This window comes from Chiloscyllium punctatum, chromosome 36 (genome assembly GCF_047496795.1).
Source record: "Chiloscyllium punctatum isolate Juve2018m chromosome 36, sChiPun1.3, whole genome shotgun sequence".
Taxonomy (NCBI): Eukaryota; Metazoa; Chordata; class Chondrichthyes; order Orectolobiformes; family Hemiscylliidae; genus Chiloscyllium; species Chiloscyllium punctatum.
In genome coordinates this window covers 38,050,476-38,072,694 of record NC_092774.1, presented here as the reverse complement: position 1 = coordinate 38,072,694, position 22,219 = coordinate 38,050,476, and the positions used below count along the sequence as shown (strand labels likewise).

Below are 22,219 nucleotides of genomic sequence, written 5' to 3'. Positions count from 1 at the left end.
ATTCTCAGCTACTTTCCCCCAACCCCACCCTCCTTCCATTTATCTCTCAGCCCTCCCGGTCCGCAAGCCTCATTGCTGCTGAAGGGTTTATGCCTTAAACGTCAATTCTCCTGCTCATTGGATGCCGCTAGACCTGCTATGCTTTTCCAGCACCACATTCTCGACTCTGTCCACCAATGTTGTCAGAGCTATCGGACCTGCTCCAAACTGATCCACAGTCCAGTTGATGGGACAGGAAACTGCTTCCTGTCTTGAGACAAGTCTCCCAGAGAGAACTTGCTGGCTGATTGATCTACTGAACTTCACAGTGCCCCACTGCCCTCAGTTATCTGGAAGGGGTCCACACACATGCTTATGGTAGTGCTCGAGACCTGTAACATCTCTTTGGGATTGATTCCCATTCATTCGAGGCTGTGCAGTCATACAGCCCGGAAACCGACCCTTCAGTCCAACCAGTCCATGATATCCAGTTGAACCCGTCCCACCTGCCTGCTCCTGGTCCTTTCCCGATAGTCATAGTCATAGAGATGCACAGGATGGAAACAAACCATTTAGTCCAACTCGTCCATGCTGACCAGATATCCTAATCTAATCCCACTGAAGGATGCAGGATTAAGAGTCCTCTTTGGCAAGAGACCTTAACAAGCTGTAGTAATGGACTCACCAAAGTATTGGATCAGGAAAAAGGATTTTCATCTCATACTTTGGAGACATGGTAACTACATTTAGACTGTCTACAATAATATATAAAGAGGGGAGGGGGATCATAACACAAGGTAATGGAAAAATGGATAAGGAATGGAAGGGGTGGGGGGAAATGCTGGATAAAATACAGTGAAATGGGGGGGATTTCATTCAGATCTAATTCAGACGTATGCGTGAAAATATAGAGTGTGCAGTACTGAACATGACAGTAAAATGCCCCTTTTATACAGGAACATGTGCAAGAAATCAGACAGAGATACAGAAAATCCCTACAGTGCAGAAAGAGGCCATTTGTCCCACTGAGCCTGCATTGACCGATCAAAGAGCATCCCACCCAGAATCATCCCATTCTCCTGCATTCACAATGGCAAATCCACATCACACAGCAATTTCGCATGGGCGGTCCACGTAACCTGCACATCTTTGGACTGTGAAAGGAAACCCATACAGACAGGGAAAACATGCAAACTCCACACAGACACTCACCTGAACCTGGAATTGAACCTGGATCTCTAGTTTTATTTGGTAGCAATTCCAAGCACTGTGCCACCCCAATATGATATCAAATTTGAACAAATGCACTGAGCTGCAAATTTGTCCATGTGAAGAAGTTACTGCAAATGATTCAAAGCAAGAATCCATACGGATTGTGCTTTAGGAGAGATTCAGAACTTATTTCGTTAATGATTGAAAACCATCAACCTTTGGAATGGTCTGGAAGAGAGAGTGTGAAGTCAGATTCAATTATGGCATTCAAAAGAGAGTTGGATTGTTAAACCGAAAAGGAAAGTAATCACAGTGTTTGGTGAAAAGTAGTACTGGGTACTGTGGTGATTATAATTAGGTCAGAGTCAAGATTGGAGTGGTGCTGGAAAAGCACAGCAGGTCAGGCAGCATCCGAGGAGCAGGAAAATCGACGTTTCAGGCAAAAGCCCTTAATCAGCTAGGGTTTTGCCCGAAATGTTGATTTTTTTTTTCCCTGTTCCTCGGATGCTGTCTACTCTAATCTTGACTCTGATCTCCAGCATCTGCAGTCCTCCCTTTCGCCTTATTATCAGGTCAGTCAGGTGAGTTCCTTTATTGGGGGTGTTCACCTGCTCTTGTCAACATTTCACATCAATAATGTTTAGATTCCAAAATATCTGAAGGGTGTTTTCTCTGTTCTAGTATCTACTTGAGTGACTCAGTGTCAAATTTTGGTTATGAATTGCTCCTCTGATGTCTCATGAGAGGGTTTCTGATATTAACAGTGATATATAAATTGTTCTGGGTCACAATATGCCCAAATGAGAAAGATCAACCTGACCATCCTTAAATATTCATTTCTAAACCATGCAAATAAAATTAATGTTTGGAAAGCACACAACCTGTCATGTATTATGAAGATCAGAAATACGAATGGAATAGGTAATTGACTGTTGAGATGCTCTGTCTTTCATCACCATCCATGGCTGATCATTTATCTGAATTCCCTTTCTGAAGGGCCTGTGAACCTCTCCACCAATCCCAAAGCCTGCGGTTGGTGCGGACTAATCGAAATAGTGACATTCCGGATTGTGGGTCCCCTAACGACCTCAAAGTCGTCCGCCATTGGTCAGGTGGAGTAAGGTGCGCTCTGATTGGGCGAGGCGTGGATGACGCGCGTCACAGAAGGAGGAGACGGAAAGAAGAAGAAAAACAAAGATGGCGGCGCGAGGCTGCGGTTTTCTCATCGACTCAGCGGGCGGTTTCTGACGGAGGGAGGGGGGCAGACAGGCATCGTTTACCTCAGAAAATACCTTTAAAATACATTTCAAATTAAAGTCGGAACTTTTCAAACAAAAGTTGTGAAGAAAAGGAGACAGTCCCCGGTGGGGTTTATTGTTTATTTTTGTATAATTTCCGGGGCCCGGGAAGGGGGAGGTGACGGTTACCGGGTGAACGAGAAAACAAATTAAAAATGTCGGCGGTGGAGGAGAGAGAGCCGGCGCCCGCGGCTTCTTCGGCGGCGGCCGGAGCCCAGGAGCTCAACAACCCCCCGGAGCTGGAGGAAGGTCCGAGCTCCAAGAAGCGGGGGGTCCGGCTGGAGGCTGGATTTGCTCAAGGCTTGTATCTATTAACTTATTTAAATGGTACCTACTGTATGGGGCTATGGTTTACATTAAAACCGGAGGATCATGTCAGAGTGTTTGTTTATATTGAGCAGTTGTAGTTGGTAAAATACACTCCCTGGAGGAGCACCTTCTATGATGCTGCATTTCTTGTCTTCTGCCCTTCCCCCATTTGTTATCTCACATCTCGATTTTACATTTTATTTGGTCAAATTTAATTTCATATTAATGAGACTTGGTATTCACTGTGTTATTAATTTGTTTGTTGGATTATTGTAAGAAAAAAATAATGGTGTCATGTCATTTCTGATGTCAGAGTTTGACATCGAATGTGCAGATGTGAATATCAGTAAGTTATGAAAATAAATCAAGAACTTGTGGTTCTAACAAAAAAGCAGTTCACTGATTGTGAGAAACAAAGCTCACACACCTCAATAATTGCAGTCCGAGACAAAATCTGAATCAGCAGCGTCCTTTATTTTACACTTGCAAGTGGGTGAGATGTCCAGTGCCGAGAAGGCAGAGGACATACACACACCAAGTTCAATTCATACATAATATTTATATGATTTGATGTCTTTTGCTTTACATCGCTCCTCCCCTGCTTACATCATCCACTTCCCTAAGACCGGCCCCCATTACCCCTGTTTATCTCTTGCCTTATCCGGCCTTGTCTGTGACAAAATGCTTATTCCTGGCCTCACAAGGCTGTTTGACCTCATCCTGCTGTAGGTCATTGTTGGGCATATTCTTTCTTCATCATTATCTCCCCCCTTCATCTGTGCCTTTCCCGAGGCTGTTCTGATCCCTATGACCCTTTTAATTGGGGTTTGTTCCTGTGTTTTTGTAAAAGTGGGAAGCAGATGTTTATACCTACTTTTTGTACAGGCATATCTAGCTTAACTTCATCCCCTCACAACATCTTATCTATTTGCCCGTAATGTCTACCTTCTGACATACAGGTTTAGCTAATACAAAAACAATTATATATTTCCTCCACATCGTTTCCATTCTTGTTGACTCAGCTCGTGGCTAAAACAATTACACACTGCTGTGAGTTCATTTTACTTTGTAAAATGAAATTGCAGAAATGCAGAAGTAACATTAATTTACCTATATCCCATAGTTTGTTTATATTTAACAGTTGTAGTTGGTAAAATACACTCCCTGGAGGAGCACCTTCTATGATGCTGCATTTCTTGCATTCTGCCCTTCCCCCATTTGTTATCTCACATCTTGATTTTACATTTTATTTGGTCAAATTTAATTTCATATTAATGATACTTGGTATTCACTGTGTTATTAATTTGTTTGTTGGATTATTGTAAGAAAAAAATAATGGTGTCATGTCATTTCTGATGTCAGAGTTTGACATTAAATGTGCAGATGTGAATATCAGTAAGTTGTGAAAATAAATCAAGAACTTGTGGTTCTAACAAAACAGCAGTTCACTGATATTAATGGCATTGTCTCATTTGAGGATGATGACTTGAGTCTGACTAACAAACCATTTCATGTAGTCACCCAATTTAATTAAAATTTTCTTTAACTTAATTAAAGTTAAATTTGTTTAATTTAACAAATTTGTTTATACAATTTGTACAATTTGTTTATAAGATTTATTTATACGTCCATTGCTCTCGATGTGGTCTCTGCCACATTCGGGAGACTGGACGCCAATTTGCAGAACATTTCAGGGAACAGCTGTGGGACGCCAAAACTAAACGACCCCACCGCCTTGTGGCTGAACGCTTTAACTCCCCCTCCCAATCCATCAAGGACATGCAAGTATTCTGCTGCCTCCCCCTCCAAGCTCTAGCTACCTGACGCTTGTAGGAAGAACACCTCGTCTTCTGCCTTGGGACGCACTAACTGCATAGGATCAATGTAGATTTCACCAGTTTCCTTATTTCCCCTCCCCTCCACCCACCCCCACACCACACACCTTGTCCCAGATCCAGAGTTGAAAAATGTGGTGCTGGAAAAATGCCTAGAGGCCATACTTCTAGGAATTCCCTGGCTGTTCTCTGGCATGGCACTCATCCACAGATTCTATCAACAAACACATTGACCTGGACCCAATATGGCCGCTGCAGCGGACAGTTAGAACTGACAACCGGAAGCGGCAGAGACAAACCACTATAAATGCCGGAGGAAACAATACAGAAGCACTTCACAGGAGGCTCCCAAGCACTGAGGATATCACCTAGACAGGGGATGAAACGTCTGCAACACAAATTCCCAGCTCGGCGAACAGAACCACAACAATGAGCACCCGAGCTACAAATCTTCTCACAAACTTTGAATTGAGCATAGGAGTTGGGACATCCTGTTGCAACTGTCACACATGTCACACAACACAAGGCATGGTCCTTCTCTGACTGACCATCCCTTTGAATATCAGGGGGAAGACACCCCTTTAATTGTAACATTCAGGAAAGATGCCTTACTTCAACAAAGATGTGCTGTGCTCACAAATGTTTGGACAGAGGAAGGGAATTGCAGTCTGGGGTGAAGCTCAATCTTCATTCAGAGAGAGAGGAGCAGCAGTAGCTTCAGAAGCTCATGGTCCAACTTGTGCATTCAGACAATAGGGGGGCTATTCTGGGCAAAATCTGGGAGTGAAGCAATGTCTCCCCCTTTCCATTCCTTATCCTGGGAGGGAGAGAGAAGGGGGGAAGCACTGTTCACTTGCAGCAACTGGAGGCAGAAATATGAATCCAAGCAGGGAGCAGACTCTGCAAAAGTCAGCTTCAGTCGGCTTCTTCTGGAATATTGTGTGCAATTCTGGTCTTCCCTCCTATCAGAAGAATGTTGTGAAACTTGAAAGGATTCAGAAAAGATTCACAAGGCTATTGCCAGGGTAGGAGGGTTTGAACCACAAGGAGAGGCTGAATAAGATGGGGCTGTTTTCCCTAGAGCATCGCAGGTTGAGTGTGTGTTTTTTAAAGAGGTTTATAAAAACTTGGGTGTGGAGGGGGTGAATAGACAAGGTCTTTTCCCTGGGATAGGGGGAGTGCAGAATTAGAGGGCATATGTTTAGGGCGAGAGGGGAAAAATTTAAAAGGGACCTTGCAGTCAACCTTTTTTTGCAGAGGGTGATGAGTGTATGGAATGAGCTGCCAGAGGAAGTGGTGAAGGCATCTGGATGGGTATATGAATAGGAAGGGTTTAGAGGGATATGGACCAAGTGATGGCAAATGGAACTAGACTAATTTTGGATATCTGGTCGGCGTGGACAAGTTAGATTGAAGGATCTGTGTCTGTGCTTTATGTCTCTGACTCTATGACTGGTGAAAAGCGTTGGCATTCGTCGAAACATTTATGCAACAGAAAATTATAAGAGGGTAAAGATAAGCCTCACGATCCATGAATCCTGGTTGTATGGATGTCTTTCCAGTAATAGAGTCAGTATGGCATGGAAGAAGTCCAAAAGACAGCTTCTTTTACAAAAAGTCACACTTCAAACTTAAATCTGAGTCTTCTGGAAATGTAAGACAACAGTGCGTTAATATAAGACAGATAAGTCTGGGGTATATGTTACGTATTTGATGGAATGTTTATGGCTCTAAAATCCTGATTTGCAGTTGTTTCTGGGCTCATAATATTGTACAGCAGAATATTGTATATCTTCAGTAAGAACGTCAATACCGCACGATAGATGTTCATTCAGCAACTTGAGTGAACTCTTCATGGAGTATGCAATCCACCACATTACCCTGCTGTATTCATTTACATATAGATCAGCACAAAGATCTTGGGTATTAAGAGAGGAAAGAATGTTCCACAGAAACTAGAATTGTGTGTTTTGACTTTCTATTGTGGACTGACAGAGATGACCTTTGCAATCTCTTTCCACAGGAATATTACAAGAGAAGAATTTGGAGGCAGAAATCTCAGACCAAACATCACATCGAAGTCTGACAGTCGATTGATTCACCAGGACTTGGATATTGATGGCCTTGAAAACAAAGGGGAGAAGGTCTGCCTGCTTTGTTAGGTTTTAAGCGTCAGTGTGACTGGAAACTCAGAGTCTCACACACCCACACACCAGAGCAGTGACTGGAACATGCTTTACAGACTGAATGAGAGTCCTCCAATTATCAGCGGGTTCACCAGTAACACCACACACATGCTGTAAGCGTGAGCGAGTTTCAACTGATTGTTGAACCTGGAGAAGTGCGAGGACACCCGCACCATGGAGAAATCATGAAAATGCGGGGAATGTAGGAACGGTTTCCCTTCCTCGCCTGCCCGATATTCATCAGCATTTATACACCAGGCAGCGGCCATTCACCTGCATTCAGCACGGGAAAGGCTTCACTCAGTCGCATCACCTCTTGGTCCACACCGGGGAGAAACTGCTCATCTGCCCTGTATGCTGAAGCAGATGTAGGACATTTTTTATCCTGGATGGAGCATTCTGCAGGTATACCTGAAATAGATACATTTGTCTCTATCCCATTGAGTCTCCAGCACAGAACCAGGCCAAGCTGCTCAATTGGTCTCTGTGTTTATTCTCCACCTGAGCCTCCATCCACCCCTCTTCATTGCCCCCCATCTTCCCTCCATCAGCATAAAGGTATCCCCCACTTTTTCAAAGTTCGCTTTACACTACTTCACTTTTACAAAAGACCTACATTAATACCTGCTCCCATAAACCGAAAGAAATCTGAAGAGGATTGTCGCTTTTACAAAGAAAGGCATAATACAAATTAATTCATGGTAATTGCTTCTTCGATTTAGGCCATTTCGGCTTATGAAAGGAACACTTTACTTTCAAATAGTGGGGGAAAGCTGTATCAATACAATACAGCACAGTCTCAGGCCCGTCTCACTTGGTTTCGGCACACACACACCCTCAAGCCTGTGCTAATTCTTAATCCTTACTTAGACCTGCTATTTATTGCCCATGTGTGGTTTCTGTTCCTCTGTTCACCTCCCGTTCATGTGTTTATCAAGATACACCTTAAACATTGTTAAGGTGCCTGCTTCCACTACCTGCACTGGCAGTGCGTTCCAGGAACCCCCACCACTCTTCTGTGTGATTCCCCACCCCCACCACCTCTCCCCCAAACAGTCCCCTGCTCACCTTGAACCTGGGCCCTCTTTTAGTTGACCTTTCCACTTTGGAGGGGAAAAAAACACCTCTGACTATCACAGAATCCCTCCAGCGTGGAAACAGTCCATTCAGCCCAACAAGTCAATACCGGCCCTCTAAAGATTAACACATAGAGACCCGTTCCCTTACCCCATTAGCTACATTTACTCCTGACTAATGCACCGAACTTACACATCCCTGAACACTGGGGCAATTTACACACAGACAATCCAACTTAACCTGCCTCTCCCTGGGCACTATGGGTAACATAGCATCGCTAATCCACCCTAACCTATACATGTTTGGATTGTAGGAGGAAGCCGGAGCAGCCAGAGGAAGCCCACGCAGACACGGGAGGTGGGGTGCAGGGATAATCTGCCAACTCCACACAGCTAGTTGCCTGACACTAAAATCTAACGCAGGTCCCTGGCACTATGAGGTGTCAGTGCGAACCGCTGAGCTACCCTGCCACCCCTGTCCAGCCAATCTGTGTCTCTCATCATTTTGTCGAGGTCTCTTTTCAGCCTCTGTTTTTCCAAAGAAAACAATCCAGGTTTATGCCTCCTCTGCTCATAACGAGAGCCCTCCAGACTAGGCAATGTCCTGGTGAACCTTGTCTGTATCCTCAGCCAGAGCACCCACATCCTTCCAGTAGCACAGTGACCAGAACTGCACACAATATTCCGAATGTGGCCAGAATAAACAGCTGTAATGTAACTCTTACATTCAAGGAAGCGTGCTGTGTAGCTTCTTGACCACCGTGCCCACCTGCATTACCACTTCCACGGATCTATATGCCCAGACCCCTCTATGCCAGTGCTCCTATGTGTTCTGCCATTTATCATACAATTCTTATATTTCCTTCATCTCTATCGAGCTTCACCTTAACTGTCTTTCTCTCTTCATCTCTTTTCCCCCCTCCCACATCAGCATACCATAAGACCAAAGGAGCAGAAATTAGGCCATTCAGCCCATTGAGTCTACTTCACCATTCAATCATGGCTGATACGTTTCTCAACCCCATTCTCCCCGAACTCCTTGATCCCCTTGATACTCAAGAGCCTAGCTATCTCAGTCTTAAGTATACTCAGTAACTTGGCCTCCGCAGCTTTCTGTGGCAGTGAATTTCATAGATTCACCATACTCTGGCTGAAGAAGTTTCTCTCCCCTCTGTTCTAAAGGGTCTTCCCTTGACAGGAAAGCTGAGCCCTCAGGTTCTAGTTTGTCCTACCAATGGAAACATTTTCCCAACATCCACACCGTTCATTATTCTGTAGGTTTCAATTAGATCCCACCCCACCCCCAATCCTTCTGAACTCCATGAAGTTTAAACCTAGAGTCCTCTAATGTTCTTATGTTAAATTTTTCATTCCTGGACCATTCTTTTGAACCACCTCTGAACACGTTCCAGGGCCAGTACATCCTTCCTGAGATATGGGGCCCAAATCTACATACAGTACTCCAATTGTGGCCTGACCGGAGACTTACAGAGCCTCAGAAGTACATTCCTGCTTTTATATTCAAGTCTGATCAAAATAAATGCCTTCATTGCATTTGCCTTCCTAACCACTGACTCAACCTGCAAGTTTACCTTGAGAGAATCCTGGAGTAGAACTCCATAGTCTGTTTGCACATCAGATTTCTGAATTTTCTCCCCATAATCCTTCTGTTCCAGAGTAGCAGCAGAGATTTCCAGACACCTCGATTGTTTTCAGCGATACCAAGGGATCTTGGGAATTGCCACTATCGCAAGAGGAGGCAGAGGGGAATGTGGTGTGGTCCTTTAAACTGCAGAACTTTCCAAACTCCCTGAGTCAGCAGGAACTCTTTCTGGACCAAGAAACAAAAGGGCCACTGAGAAACTGCTACATCAGAAGACCTCAGAGGCACAAATTAGGCCATTCAGCTCATTGAATGGTGGAGCTGACTTAACCATTCTTAAGTATCAAGGGTTACGGGGAGAATTGGGTTGAGGAACGTATCAGCAATGATTGAATAGTGGAGCAGACTGAATGGCCTAATTTCTGCTAGTTAACCATCCCTGGGAAGAAGGACGCAAAACAACAAACTGTTTCCTGGGACAGATGAGCTAAGTGTTTAATAACCTCATGACAAAAGGACAATTAAGTTTGTCTGTGGAAGGAAGGCCCTGACGTAAAAGGGTTTTTTTGCAGGAAAGGCTGTATCAAACAAAGCACTAAACCTCGAGGATAAGAAGGTAAGCTACAGACCAGAGATCTCCAGAAGTGTGGGGAGGTGGTGTTAGAATCGAAAGAAACATCACATCACAGATTTGAAAGTGAGGAATCTCCACCAGAATTCAACCTCAGAATGATGTAGCAGCAGTACTTGGAAGAAGAATGCTGCATTGAATCCCTGGACACTTCCAGAGACATAAACTGTTGGTGGAAACTCAGTTAAATTCAGCCATCAATTGGGAGATAGCCAAGTTGTGAGTGAGGTTGAACTTGGTTACTTGAGTTTTATTTGTGTTGTTACATACAATAAAGTGTAAATCATTGTTTCAGCAGTTAATTGTGTGCAGTTTCTGAGTTAAGAGCCAAATTAAGGTGATTCACCCACAACCACAGTGAGAGGCTGCGATTCATGTTGACTCCATTGCATTCAGCAGTACATCACGTCAATACTCTTATAAAGCGAAGGCTGACAGCACCGCCTTTCTCAAACAGAAACACCCAGAGGAGCGTGTCGCCTAATAATCTGTAAAATTAGCATGAAAAGTGGTGTAACCTGCTCTAGTGATAAGAATAAATCCCCAACACTTTAAAATCAACAATCAGCAATTTATTTATCCAACTATCACGGTGAACAAATGAACAAAACTATTAACAAACTGGATACAGGCCAGGAGCAAATGGGTGGCACTAGTTTAGTTGGGGATCATGGACTGGTTGGTCTGAAGGGTCTGTTTCCAGGCTGCATGACTCCATAGCACGGAATGAATGGGGATCCATCCCAAAGATGATAAAGGTTTCAAGCACCACCTTAGGCAAATGTGTGGACTCCCTCCAGATAACTGAGGGCAGTGGGGCACTGTGAGGGTCAGTAGATCAGTCAGCCAGCCAGTTCTCTCCAGGAGACTTGTCTCAAGAAAGGAAGTGGTTTCCTGTCCCATCAGCCAGATTATCCAGTTTGGATAATATTTGGTCCTCTTTCTCCAACAAGATATGTAGTCAGGGCAGTGTCTATAACAAATATGTTATTCAACTTGGAAGAGTGCTGAAGACATATACAAGGATGTTGCCAGGACTCAAGGTTCTGTGTAAAAGGGAGAGGTTGGACAAGCTAAGATATTTTTATTTAGAGCATTAGAGACTGAGAGAGGCCCTTAGAGAAGTGAAGAGATCGTGAGAGGGTGAATGCACTCAGACTTTTACCCCAGGGTTGGGGATGTGAGGGCTAGAGGGCATCAGTTTAAGGTTAGAGGAAAAAGAATAAAAGGGAATGTGAGGGGCAACTTTATTTATGCAGACGGTGGTAGACATATGGAATAAGATGCCAGCGGAAGTGGTTGAGGTGGGTACATTAACAACATTTAAAAGGCATTTGGACAAATACGTGGATAGGAAAGGTATGGAAGGAAATGGGCCAAGTGCAGGGAAATGGGCTTAGTGTTGATGGACAGTTTGTTCGGCGTGGACCATGTTGGGCCGAAGGGCCTGTCTCCTGCTGTGGGACTCTATGATTCGCATCTCTTTGTCGGTCCGACAGTTTTGAGTTTCCAAATTAACATCTCACTAAATCAGGCCGAATAAAATCCAATCTCATTCGTCAACTCTGATGCAGAGGTGCTGGTGTTGAATTGGGGTGGACAAGGTCAGAAGTCACACGGCGCCAGATGAAGTGATGAAGGAGCAGCACTCATGAAAGAGCAATGCTCCTAAAGCTTGTGATTTCAAATAAACTTGTTGCACTGTAACATGGTGTCATGTGACTTCCAACTTCTTCAACCCTGGGTTTGTCTCAAACTTGATGGGATACTTTGTCCAACTTGGCATATTTTATCAGTATCGCTTGAAGGAAATCTTTTTTTAAGATTAGATTCCCTACAGGATGGAAACAGTTCCTTTGGCCCAAAAAGTTCACACTGGCCCTCGCAGAGTAACCCAGCCAGACCCATTCCCTTATCCCTATTCCTCTACATTTACCCCAACTAATGCACCACACCTACACATCCCTGAACACTATGGGACAATTTAGATGGGCCAATCCAAACTAACCTGCACACCTTTAGACTGGGGAAGGAAACCGGAGCACTCAGAGGTAACCCATACAGATGTGGGGGGGGGCATCGTGAAAGCTACACACAGACTGTCATCCCGAGTGTGGATTTGAACCCAGGTCAGCATCGTGAGGCAGTGGTACTAACCACTGCGTCACCATGCCACCCCTGAGCCACATAGGTGGGCTTGCGGGGGGGGGGGGGGGGGGGGGGGATGGTGAGTCCAGCACAAAACAAAAAAAAACCCACTACACCCACTGTCAGAATGGGCAGGAGGTTCAGCCCTGTGGGTGACCCACTGCTGCGTCACTGGTGGAATCTGATTGTTGGATGCACTGGTGCCCCCGCTGGTGCCTCTGCAAGTTGCAGGACAATGTGAACCTCCGCCCGCAGTCGGGGCAGGCAAACGGCTTCTCACCGGTGTGGACCCATTGGTGGGCCAGCAGTTTGGAGGAGCGGGTGAACCCCTTCCCACACTCGGGGCAGCTGAATGGCCTTTCCCTGGTGTGGACCCGCCGGTGGGACAACAGGTCAGAGGAATTGCTGAAGGCCTTACCACACTCAGGGCAGGCGAATGGCCTCTCCCCCGTGTGGATTCGCCGGTGTCTCAGCAGGTCAGAGGAATTGCTGAAGGCCTTCCCGCACTCTGGGCAGCTGAAGGGCCTCTCCCCCGTGTGGACCCGCTGATGGGCCAGCAGGTTGGAGGATTTACTGAAGGCCTTCCCACACTCTGGGCAGCTGAAGGGCCTCTCCCCCGTGTGGACCTGCTGATGGGCCAGCAGGTTGGAGGAATTGCTGAAGGCCTTCCCACACTCTGGGCAGCTGAAGGGCCTCTCCCCCGTGTGGACCCGCCGGTGCCTCAACAGGTTGGAGGAGTCGCTGAAGGCCTTCCCGCATTCGGGGCAGCTGAATGGCCTCTCCCCCGTGTGGACCCGCCGGTGCTTCAGCAGGTCGGAGGAATTGCTGAAGGCTTTCCCGCACTCGTGGCAACTGAAGAGCCTCTCCCCTGTGTGGAATTGCTGGTGGGTCTGGAGGTTGTCCACCCAAGTGAACCCTTTCCCGCACATGGAACAGTAAGACGTCCTCTCACCAGTGTGTATATGCTGGTGGGCCAGCAGGACACAAGAGCAGGTAAAGCCCTTTGCCCGCTTGGGGCTGGAGAACGGCCTCTTCCCAGTGTGATTGCACTGATGAGCCGCCAGGACAGATGGGACACGGAAGCCCTTCCCACAGTCGCCACACTTCCATGGTTTCTCAACAGGTTGTGTTTCCTCGGGTTTCTCCATGGCCGAAGCTTCAGCTGCACACACACGTGTACAACCCCGCCATGAATTCTTCTTTCCAGGCAGTAGAGTTGTTTCAGGCTCCACACTCAGTGCGCTGCAACAATTGGGTCTTTCAACCAGTGCCCCCGTACTCAAACAGGAACCAAAAAGAAAGCTTTGCTCCTTCTCACAGAATCATAGTTGAAAATTGTTGCGGTCCTGATGGATTGAGTAACTGTCAGACACTGATGTGAAAGGGAGGACTGGAGACGCTGGAGAGTCAGTCAAAAACTGCGTCGCTGGAAAAGCGCAGCACGGCAAGCAGCATCAGAGAAGCAGGAGAATCAACATTTTGGACATAAGCCCTTTATCTGCTGACTTTGAAACTTCTGTCTTCAGATAGTCTGTAAGAAAAGATTACAAAAGTCATCACTGCCAGTCCGGTTAAGAGTGAGATATCAAGGCATTGACACTGACACCAGAGAGAAACTGTACATATAGATGTGGCAAATGTTAGTGGCAAGCCAGAGTGATAGAGATATTAGGCACAGAAACAGACCCTTTAGTCTAATTCATCTGTGCCAACTAGATAACCTAACCTAATCTCGGCCGATTTGCCAGTATTTGGCCCACAGCGTCTAAACCCTTCCTAATCGTATACCCATCCAGATGCCTTTTAATGTCATAATTGTCCCAGCACCCACCACTTCCTCTGACAGCTCTTTCCTTAAACACGCCACTTTCTGCATGAAAGACTCATCCCTTAGGTTCCTTTGTTAAGTTCTTTTGCTTGAGCTTCTTACACTGCAATACGCCAACTTCTGTGAACAACCAAACTTTATTAAGTACAGTACAAGCTGTGGAGAAACTCTTAATACTCTTCGCAATGCTGGTACACAACAGTACCAAAAAAAAACCCCTTAAACAAAGTAAAACTGAAACAGAGGCTTACAGTTGAAGTTAGAAGGGCAGAAGGAGACAGTGTTAGCAGCTTTTCTCCACATAGACCACTGCTTAACTCACCCAAACGAGACTCCAGCTTTCAGGACTGACCACTCCCCTTTCATTGTACAGGTCACTTCTAAAACATAAAAGCTTTGGCCTCAAGTCTCATCTGTTCACATAGAACCAAAAATGCCTCCCAATACCGTTTTTCATCTCTGTACTAAACCAGTCGCTCAGAGCCCGGGTCTTTTTACCACCCCTCTGAAAAAAAACCAAGGACACAGCAACCTTGAGAAGAAGGACCAGCTTTTAGTAAAAGGACCAGCTTTGTGACAGAGGGATATAGGCCAAACACTGGCAGGTGGGATTAGATTAATTTGAGAACATAGCATGGAGTAGTTGGACTGAAGAGACTGTTTCTGTGCTGTTTGACTCAGTAACTGTTCTGCAATGGTCTGAAAACCATTTTCTTGCCTTCCCCATAAACATCCAATTCTTTGTTGGTCCAAAATCAGATGAACTCAGCCTTGAATATATTCAATGATCCCATAACTGCAGGAAGACATCCCCACTTCTGGACTCAATTCCTCTTGCTTATATAACACCTGCTTTGCTCATTGCTTGCTGCACATATGACAACTGGCATTGACTGGTATGGAAGGACGCTGAGGCCCCTTTATACACATTCCTGATGAAGGGCTTGCACCTGTAACGCGGACTCTCCGGCTCCTCGGATGCTGCCTCATCTGCTGTGCTTTTCGAGCACCACACTTTTTGACTCTGATCTCCAACATTTGCAGTCCTCACTTTCTCCACATCCTAATATATCACCATTTAAACAATGCATCTCCTTTCTGCTGTTTACCCCCCCCCCCCCCAACAGGGAATGCTATCACTTCACATCGTGGTACTGCATTTTCCATGAGTTTGCCAACTGAGACACAGACTTGGCCCAACTTTTCCAGAATCTGTCCCCTCCATAAATTGAGATTGTGAGAGAGACAGAGACAATAGAGACGTCTCTGATTACACGCTCCTTCCGGTCCTCCAGGGCTTCCTATTGGCCCAACAAAAGGAGATCACGCGCAGTTTTCACCGACAACCAGGAGCACGCACAGGTTTTGCTGACACCGGCGAACATGCGCAGTGTGTGTTGTCACCGAGGAGCATGCGCAAGACGCTCTGTGAAGTTGCTGGTGTTACTGACAGGTTTTGTGCCCAAATGACAATTGGAGACAAGAAAGGCTGGAGCGACATTTTATATATATCCTGCGACTCGACATTTTATGCCTTTTGCATTTTATTTGACTACTCATCTTTTCCTCAGGATAGGGGACTCCCAAACTGGAGGGCATAGGTTGAAGGTGAGAGGGGAAAGATTTAAAAGGGACCTAAGGAGTAGAAAAGAAGTGTGAAAGTTAATTCCCCTCAAGAAGTGCCCTCTCCAAACCTGCACATCTTTGGATTGTGGGAAGAAACCGGAGCATCCAAAGGAATCCCACGCAGAGAAGGTGCAAACTCCACTCAGACAGTTACTAGAGACTGAGATCAAACCCGGGTCCCTTGCGCTATAAGGCAGCAGTACCAGCCACTGAGCCTGTTCAGGAAAAGCAGCAATTGATTTATATTAGGGTGAGGGGGGAAAGGATTAAAAGGGACCTAAAGGGCAACTATTTCACGCAGCGGGTGCTGTGTGGATTGAATGAGCTCCCAGAGGAATGGTGGAGGCTGGTACAATTACAATATTCAAAAGGCATCTGGATTGGTATATGAACAGGAAGGTTTGGAGGGATATGGGCCAAGAGCTGGCAAATGGGCCTAGATTAATTTAGGATATCCGATTGGCACACCGACCTTCCACACGGCATCCCACCCAGACTCATCCACTTACCCTACAGTCCTGCAGTTCCCCATGGCTAACCCACTCTAACCTGCACATCCCTGGACACTTTAGCACAGCCGATCCATCTGAAACTGCAGATCCTTTGACTGTGGGAGGAAACCGGAGCACCCAGAGGTAACCCATGCTGACAGAAGAGGGAGAACATGCCAAAGTTCACACAGTCACGCGAAGGTGGAATCAAATCGCTTCTAACAATTCTCCCACACCTGCAAAACCCTGAGCACTATGGGTAATTTAGCAGGGCCAATCCACCCTAACCTGGGCAAAGATAAAAATCACATGACGCCAGTCCAACAGGTTTATTTGGAAGCACTAGCTTTCGGAGCGCTGCTCCTTCATCAGGTGGTTGTGGAGTATAAGATCATAAGACACTGAGTTTACAGCAAAACATTACAGAGTCATGCCACTGAAATGATACATTGAAGAAACCTGGATTGTAAAGTCTTTCATCTTTTAGAAAGAGTCGCTGGTATCATTAATATGTAAATCCCAGAACTTCTTATAAGACACCTACTCGAGATAACAAGGTTTTATAAGAAAAGATGACAACTCAGCTCAGACAATGCATTAAAGGTGTGAGGCCAGAGTCTGTCTGTATCCCAGTTTTTGAGTCAGACTGGTTCTATTTCCAAAGTAGAATTTATAAAATATTCCATGTCTTTTCTGCCTGCAGATTGTGCATTTTTCGAGCAAAATGTGAGCAAAATGCTTTATTTCTGTTGATGTAAATATTGTTATAAATCATAGCTGGGTACTAATACTTAGATGTCAGGGAGAGACAATTCTTCAATTAGGGCACTATAAGATTCTTGGCAGACCCCTATTTCTAGTTTACTTGCCAATGAAAAGACACAAGCACCTATTTAATTCTAACTTTTCATCTTTTTTGTTATATTTTCTGGTATGATACTCTGTGTCTGGATGGTTGACAGGCTGGGAGATTGTGGGTTGGACTTTGATTGACTGAATGATTTATTGTCCTGGAAGGTGTCAAAGGAGGTTAAAGCTTCAGCAGAAATGAAGCAGAGCTGAGAACGGACAACAACTGTGTGGGAACAGGGAGATCAATAGAGGACAAAGAAACCAGGACCTGAAATCCGAGCTGACACCAGACTACCCTGTGATCAGTGCTTTGATTAGCAGTGTCAACCTTCTATCTTTACCTAGCTTCCCATTCGACTTGAATGCCACATCTCCCCTCAATATTTAGGATCCAATCCTTGTCATCCTGAAGCCATGTCTCTGTAAGGAGTCCCAGATCAAAATCATTCTCTTCAATGTGTACAGTCAATTAATTCACTTTTGTTATGTTGCAGCACTGTTACGACACGGGGTAACCCCCTCTGCTAAATTAAACCATCAACATAGAAGTGATTCACCCCATGCAGTAATATGTAAAAGTTTGAGAGGCAAAGAACTATCCCAGAGGTAAATATTTAAAGTAAAAATTAACAACTTTACTCTTTATGTCCAACACAAAGAATACTAAAACTCACAAAAATGCCTGGTTTTATAGTCCAAAACATCAGATCATTTTATTGGTGTTAATTTTTTAAATTACTTAATTCAAACTTGATTGGACTTTGGTATTTTGGGGCAAAATTTAAACTCTTGGCCGAATTTGAATTAGTTTGTGCCTTATGGCAACCATTTATTAAGATCGTGACTGAACTATCCATCATCTCAGCTCTTCTTACTTGCATTACCCCGAACCCTTGATTCCCTAAGGGGTGGGGGCGGGAGGGGTGTATGAGCAGGATGCTCTTCGGAGGGGTCAGAATGGACTTGATGGACTGAATAGCCTGCTTCCACACTGTAGGGCTTCTATGATTTACCGCAGTTGTGTTTGCCTCAGATCACAGCTCCCAGAATCTCCCACCTTCTGCAAATCGAAACACAAATCCCACCCTGCCCTCTCGTATGTATGTTATCTAAATGCTTAATTGTTTCTAGTAAACACAGCCCACACCTCCCTCTGCTGCCAGTCACCTTTACAATGCTGATGAAACAATGCCATTTCTGCAGGGATGAAACCCCAAAGGCTTCTAACAATACCAGTTATACACAGCTCCTTCTGATGGACAGCATTGGAAATACAATGTTGGAGGCTGGCAGAAATGAGCAGTTTAACTCAAAAATCCACCTAACCCTTCACTGGGCACCACAATCAGCACACTGTCCTTACTGCTGGGAAGCCTTAAAGCACTTCACCCCCACAGTGCAATGAATTCCCACTTTCCACCAAACTCCTAGACGTATTTACGTACTCAGTTGCTGTCTCACCAATGAAATATTTCATCGTCACTTCTTCTGCTTCCAGTAAAGGCAAAACATCTTTGAAAGCTACTCTGAAAGTCCAATCTTCACAACAACACTTCTGCTTTCACGCAAGATGATTAAATTCATACAGCACAGAAACACAGCCTTTGGTCCAACTCATCCATGCCGACCAGATATCCTAAACTCATCTAATCCCATTTGCCAGCATTTGGCCTGTATCTCTCTCAATCCTTCTTATTCACATCCCCATCCAGATGCCTTTTAAATGTTGCAATTGTAGTAGCCTCCACCACTTCCTCTAGCAGCTCATTCCAAACATGCACTATCCTCCGTGTGAAAAAGTTGCCCCTCAGGTCCGTTTTAAATCTTTCTCCTTTCACGTGAAACCTATGCACTCTAGGTTTGGAGTCGCCTAACATGGGGAAAAGATTTTGGCTATAAAACCTATCTATACCCCTGATCAAGTTCTGTAAGGTCACCCATCAGCCTCCAATGCTCCAGGGAAATTATCCCTGGCGTATTCATCATCTTCCTATCGCTCAAACCCTCCAACTCTGCCTACATCTTTGTTAATTTTTTCTGAACCCTTTTAAGTTTCACAACGTTCTTCCAGAGGGGGGCAACTGGAATTGCACAGTTTTCCAAAAGTGGCCTAACATGACCTCCCAACCCCTGTACTCAATGCTCTGACCAATAAAGGAAAGCGTACCAAATGCCTTCTTCACAATCCTGTCTCCCTGCAATTCCACTTTCAAGGAATTATGAACTGCAAGGACACTTTGTTTAGCATCACTTCCCATTAACTATGTTAGTCGTGCCCTGATTTGCCTCACAAAATGTAACACTTCACATTTATCTAAACTAAACTCATTTTGCCACTCCTTGGCCCATCAGCCCATCCGATCAATTCTAATTTATATTGAACTTCGTTTCCTCTCTCATCCCCCAAAAGCTGATAATCTCCATCCCACTCACACTTCCTCCATTCTGACTTTGCTGAACCTAATTCCTGCTGTAACCCATCCTGAAGGGTGTGGTTCATGCTGATTAACAGGCCCACGCTCGGGGAGGGGTGAGATCTAATTCAAACAGACAGAATTCTGAATGGCCTGGACAGAGTGTACATGGGGAAGATGTTCCTATTGGTAGGAGAGTCTAGGACCTGAGGGCACAGCATCAGAGTAAAAGGAATATCTTTGAGAACAAAGATAAGGTGAAACATTTTCAGCTGATGAGTGGTGAATATGTGGAATTCATTGCTACAGAAGGCTGTGGAGGCCAGGTCACTGAGTAGATTTAAGATGGAGATAAATAGGTTCTTAAGTATCAAGGGGATCGAGGGTTACAGGGAGAAAGTGGGAGAATGGGATTGGGAAACCTATCAGCCAGAACTTAATAGTGAAGCAGCCCTGATGGGCTGAGAGGCCTAATTTCTGCTCCTGTGTTTTATGGTCTCTTGCTGTCCTGGACTAGGAGTGTGCAATTTGGGAGCAGGAATAGGCCATTGAGGCTGTCGAGCTTGCACCAGCATTGAACAGATCATAAGTAGATCTGAGTATACCGATGTAAAAGGTAAAAACAAGGACTACAGATGCTGGAAACCAGAGTCTAGATTAGAGTGGTGCTGGAAAAGCACTGCAGGTCAGGGTGGATGCAGATACAGTTAGAACATTTAAAAGTCATTTGGATTAGTACATGAATGATGAAGTTTAATTTAAATAAGTGTGAAGTGCTGGATTTTGGAAAAGCAAATCAAAGCAGGACGTATACACTTTATGGTAAGGTCCTGGGGAGTGTTGCTGAACAAAGAGACCTTGGAGTGCAGGTTCATAGTTCCTTCAAGGTAGACTCCCAGGTAGATATGATAGTGAAGGCAGCATTTGGTATGCTTTCCTTTATCGGTTATAGCACTGAGTAAAGGAGTTGGGAGGTAGGTGATGTTGCAGCTTTACAGGACATTGGTGAGGCCACATTTGGAATATTGCATGCAACTCTGGTCTCCTGCGCATCAGAAGGACGGTGTGAAACTTGAAAGGGTTCAGGAAAGATTTACCAGCATGTTGCCAGATTTGAAAAAAATTAGCTCTTGGAAGAGGCTGAATAGGGTGGGGCTGTTTTCCCTGGAGCGTCGGAGGCTGAGGGATGACCTTAGAGGTTTATAAAATCATGAGAGGCATGGATAGGGTAAATAGACAAAGTCTTCTCCCTGGGGTGGGGGAGTGCAGAACTAAAGGTTTTGGGCAAACGGGGAAAAACATAAAAGAGCTCTGAGGGGAGCCTTTTCACACAGAGTAGTGCATATATGAAATGACCAGCCAGAGGAAGTGGTGGAGACTGGTATAATTACAGAATTTAAAAGGCATTTGGATTGGTCTATAATAGAAAGGGTTTTAGGGATATGGGCCCAGGGCTGGCAAATAGACTAGATTAGGATAACTGGTAGGCATAGACAAATTGGACTGAAGGGTCTGTTTCTGTGCTGTACATCTTTATGACTCCAACATAAAAGGTTCAGAGGGATATAGGTTAAACACAGGCAGGTAAGTCCAGTTCAGTTTGAGAACATAGTCAGCATGGACTAGTTGGACTGAAGGGTCTGTTTCTATATCGGATCTGTATTGGTCTTGCCTTCCCCCATACCCATCACATCTTTGTTGTTCAAAAATCAGATGAACTCAACCTTGGATATTTTCAATTATGCCCTAACTGCAGGAAGGCGTCCCCACTTCTGAACTCAATTCCTTTTGCTAATATACCACTTGCCTTGCTCATTACTTGCTGCACCTGTCTGACAACTTGCACTGACTGGATTAGAAGGACGCAGAGGCCCCTTTGTTCATCCACACATCATTACTGATGAAAGGCTCGAGCCTGAAATGTCAATTCTCCTGTATTTGCCATTGAAAAAAGACCTGGACTAACTTTCCCAGAGTCTGTCCTCTCCCTGGATTCACTCCGTTTCCCTTCAGTTCCTGCAAGTCAACAGCTCAATCCCGGAATGGAAAAGGGGTTGAGAAAAGAGTGTGTTGTACTCACAGATGTTGGACAGAGGAAGGAAGTTGCAGTGTGGGGTGAAGCTCAATCTTCATTCAGAGAGAGAGGAGCAGCTGCAGCAAGTTCAGAAATTCATGGTCCTACTTCCGCATCCAGACGATAGGTTTGCGGTGATTGGCAGGAGGACCAGTCTCCATCCGGTCCTCCAGAGCTTCTCATTGGTCCATCAAAGCAAGGTCATAGAGTGTTTCCGCTTGTTGTGTGAGCATGCGTAATGTTTTGCTGACACCGTGGAACATGCGCAGTATGTTGCTGACACCGAGTAGCATGCGCAGTATGGAGATGTTGGCATTGATGACATTTTCAAAGTTAAAAATCACACAATGTCGCCCAACAGGTTTATTTGGAATCACTAGTTTTCAAAGCGCTGCTCCTTCATCGGTTGGTTGTGGAGCAGAATCATAACACACAGACTTTATAGCAACAGGATTGCAGTGTCATGGAATGGAATATTAAACAACTTTAGCTGACCTCTACCATCTTTTAGAACGACCATGTTAGTTTTGATTCCTTCAATCCCAGAACTTTTCAAAAGTTCCCTTCTCAACATAGCTTTTAACAATAGGTGTCATCTCAATCAGATAATGCATTGAAGGTGTTAAGTTAAAGCCTGTCTGTGTCCCAATGTTAGGT

At 45.0% G+C, this 22,219-nt stretch overlaps 1 protein-coding gene and 1 long non-coding RNA gene across 3 annotated transcripts; one reads left to right on the top strand and one right to left on the bottom strand.

Moving 5' to 3' along the window:
• The first annotated feature begins 855 nt into the window (after window positions 1-855).
• On the top strand, window positions 856-10,426 carry LOC140460435 (uncharacterized). The gene is made up of 2 exons (XR_011954087.1): window positions 856-2,789; window positions 6,657-10,426. It is a non-coding gene; the product is annotated as an uncharacterized lncRNA (long non-coding RNA).
• Window positions 10,427-12,342: 1,916 nt separating this feature from the next.
• LOC140460426 (uncharacterized) lies at window positions 12,343-21,695 on the bottom strand. 2 transcript variants are annotated; one of them, XM_072554974.1, is made up of 2 exons: window positions 21,569-21,695; window positions 12,343-13,808 (listed from the first exon to the last, which is right to left on the bottom strand). In XM_072554974.1, the coding sequence occupies exon 2, from the start codon at window positions 13,423-13,425 to the stop codon at window positions 12,418-12,420; it is 1,008 nt and encodes a 335-aa protein (XP_072411075.1). In that variant the 5' UTR covers window positions 13,426-13,808; window positions 21,569-21,695; the 3' UTR covers window positions 12,343-12,417. The 2 variants fall into 2 exon arrangements, with proteins under 2 accessions (XP_072411075.1, XP_072411076.1); XM_072554975.1 differs by lacking the exon at window positions 21,569-21,695 and adding an exon at window positions 15,056-15,150.
• Window positions 21,696-22,219: the final 524 nt, after the last annotated feature.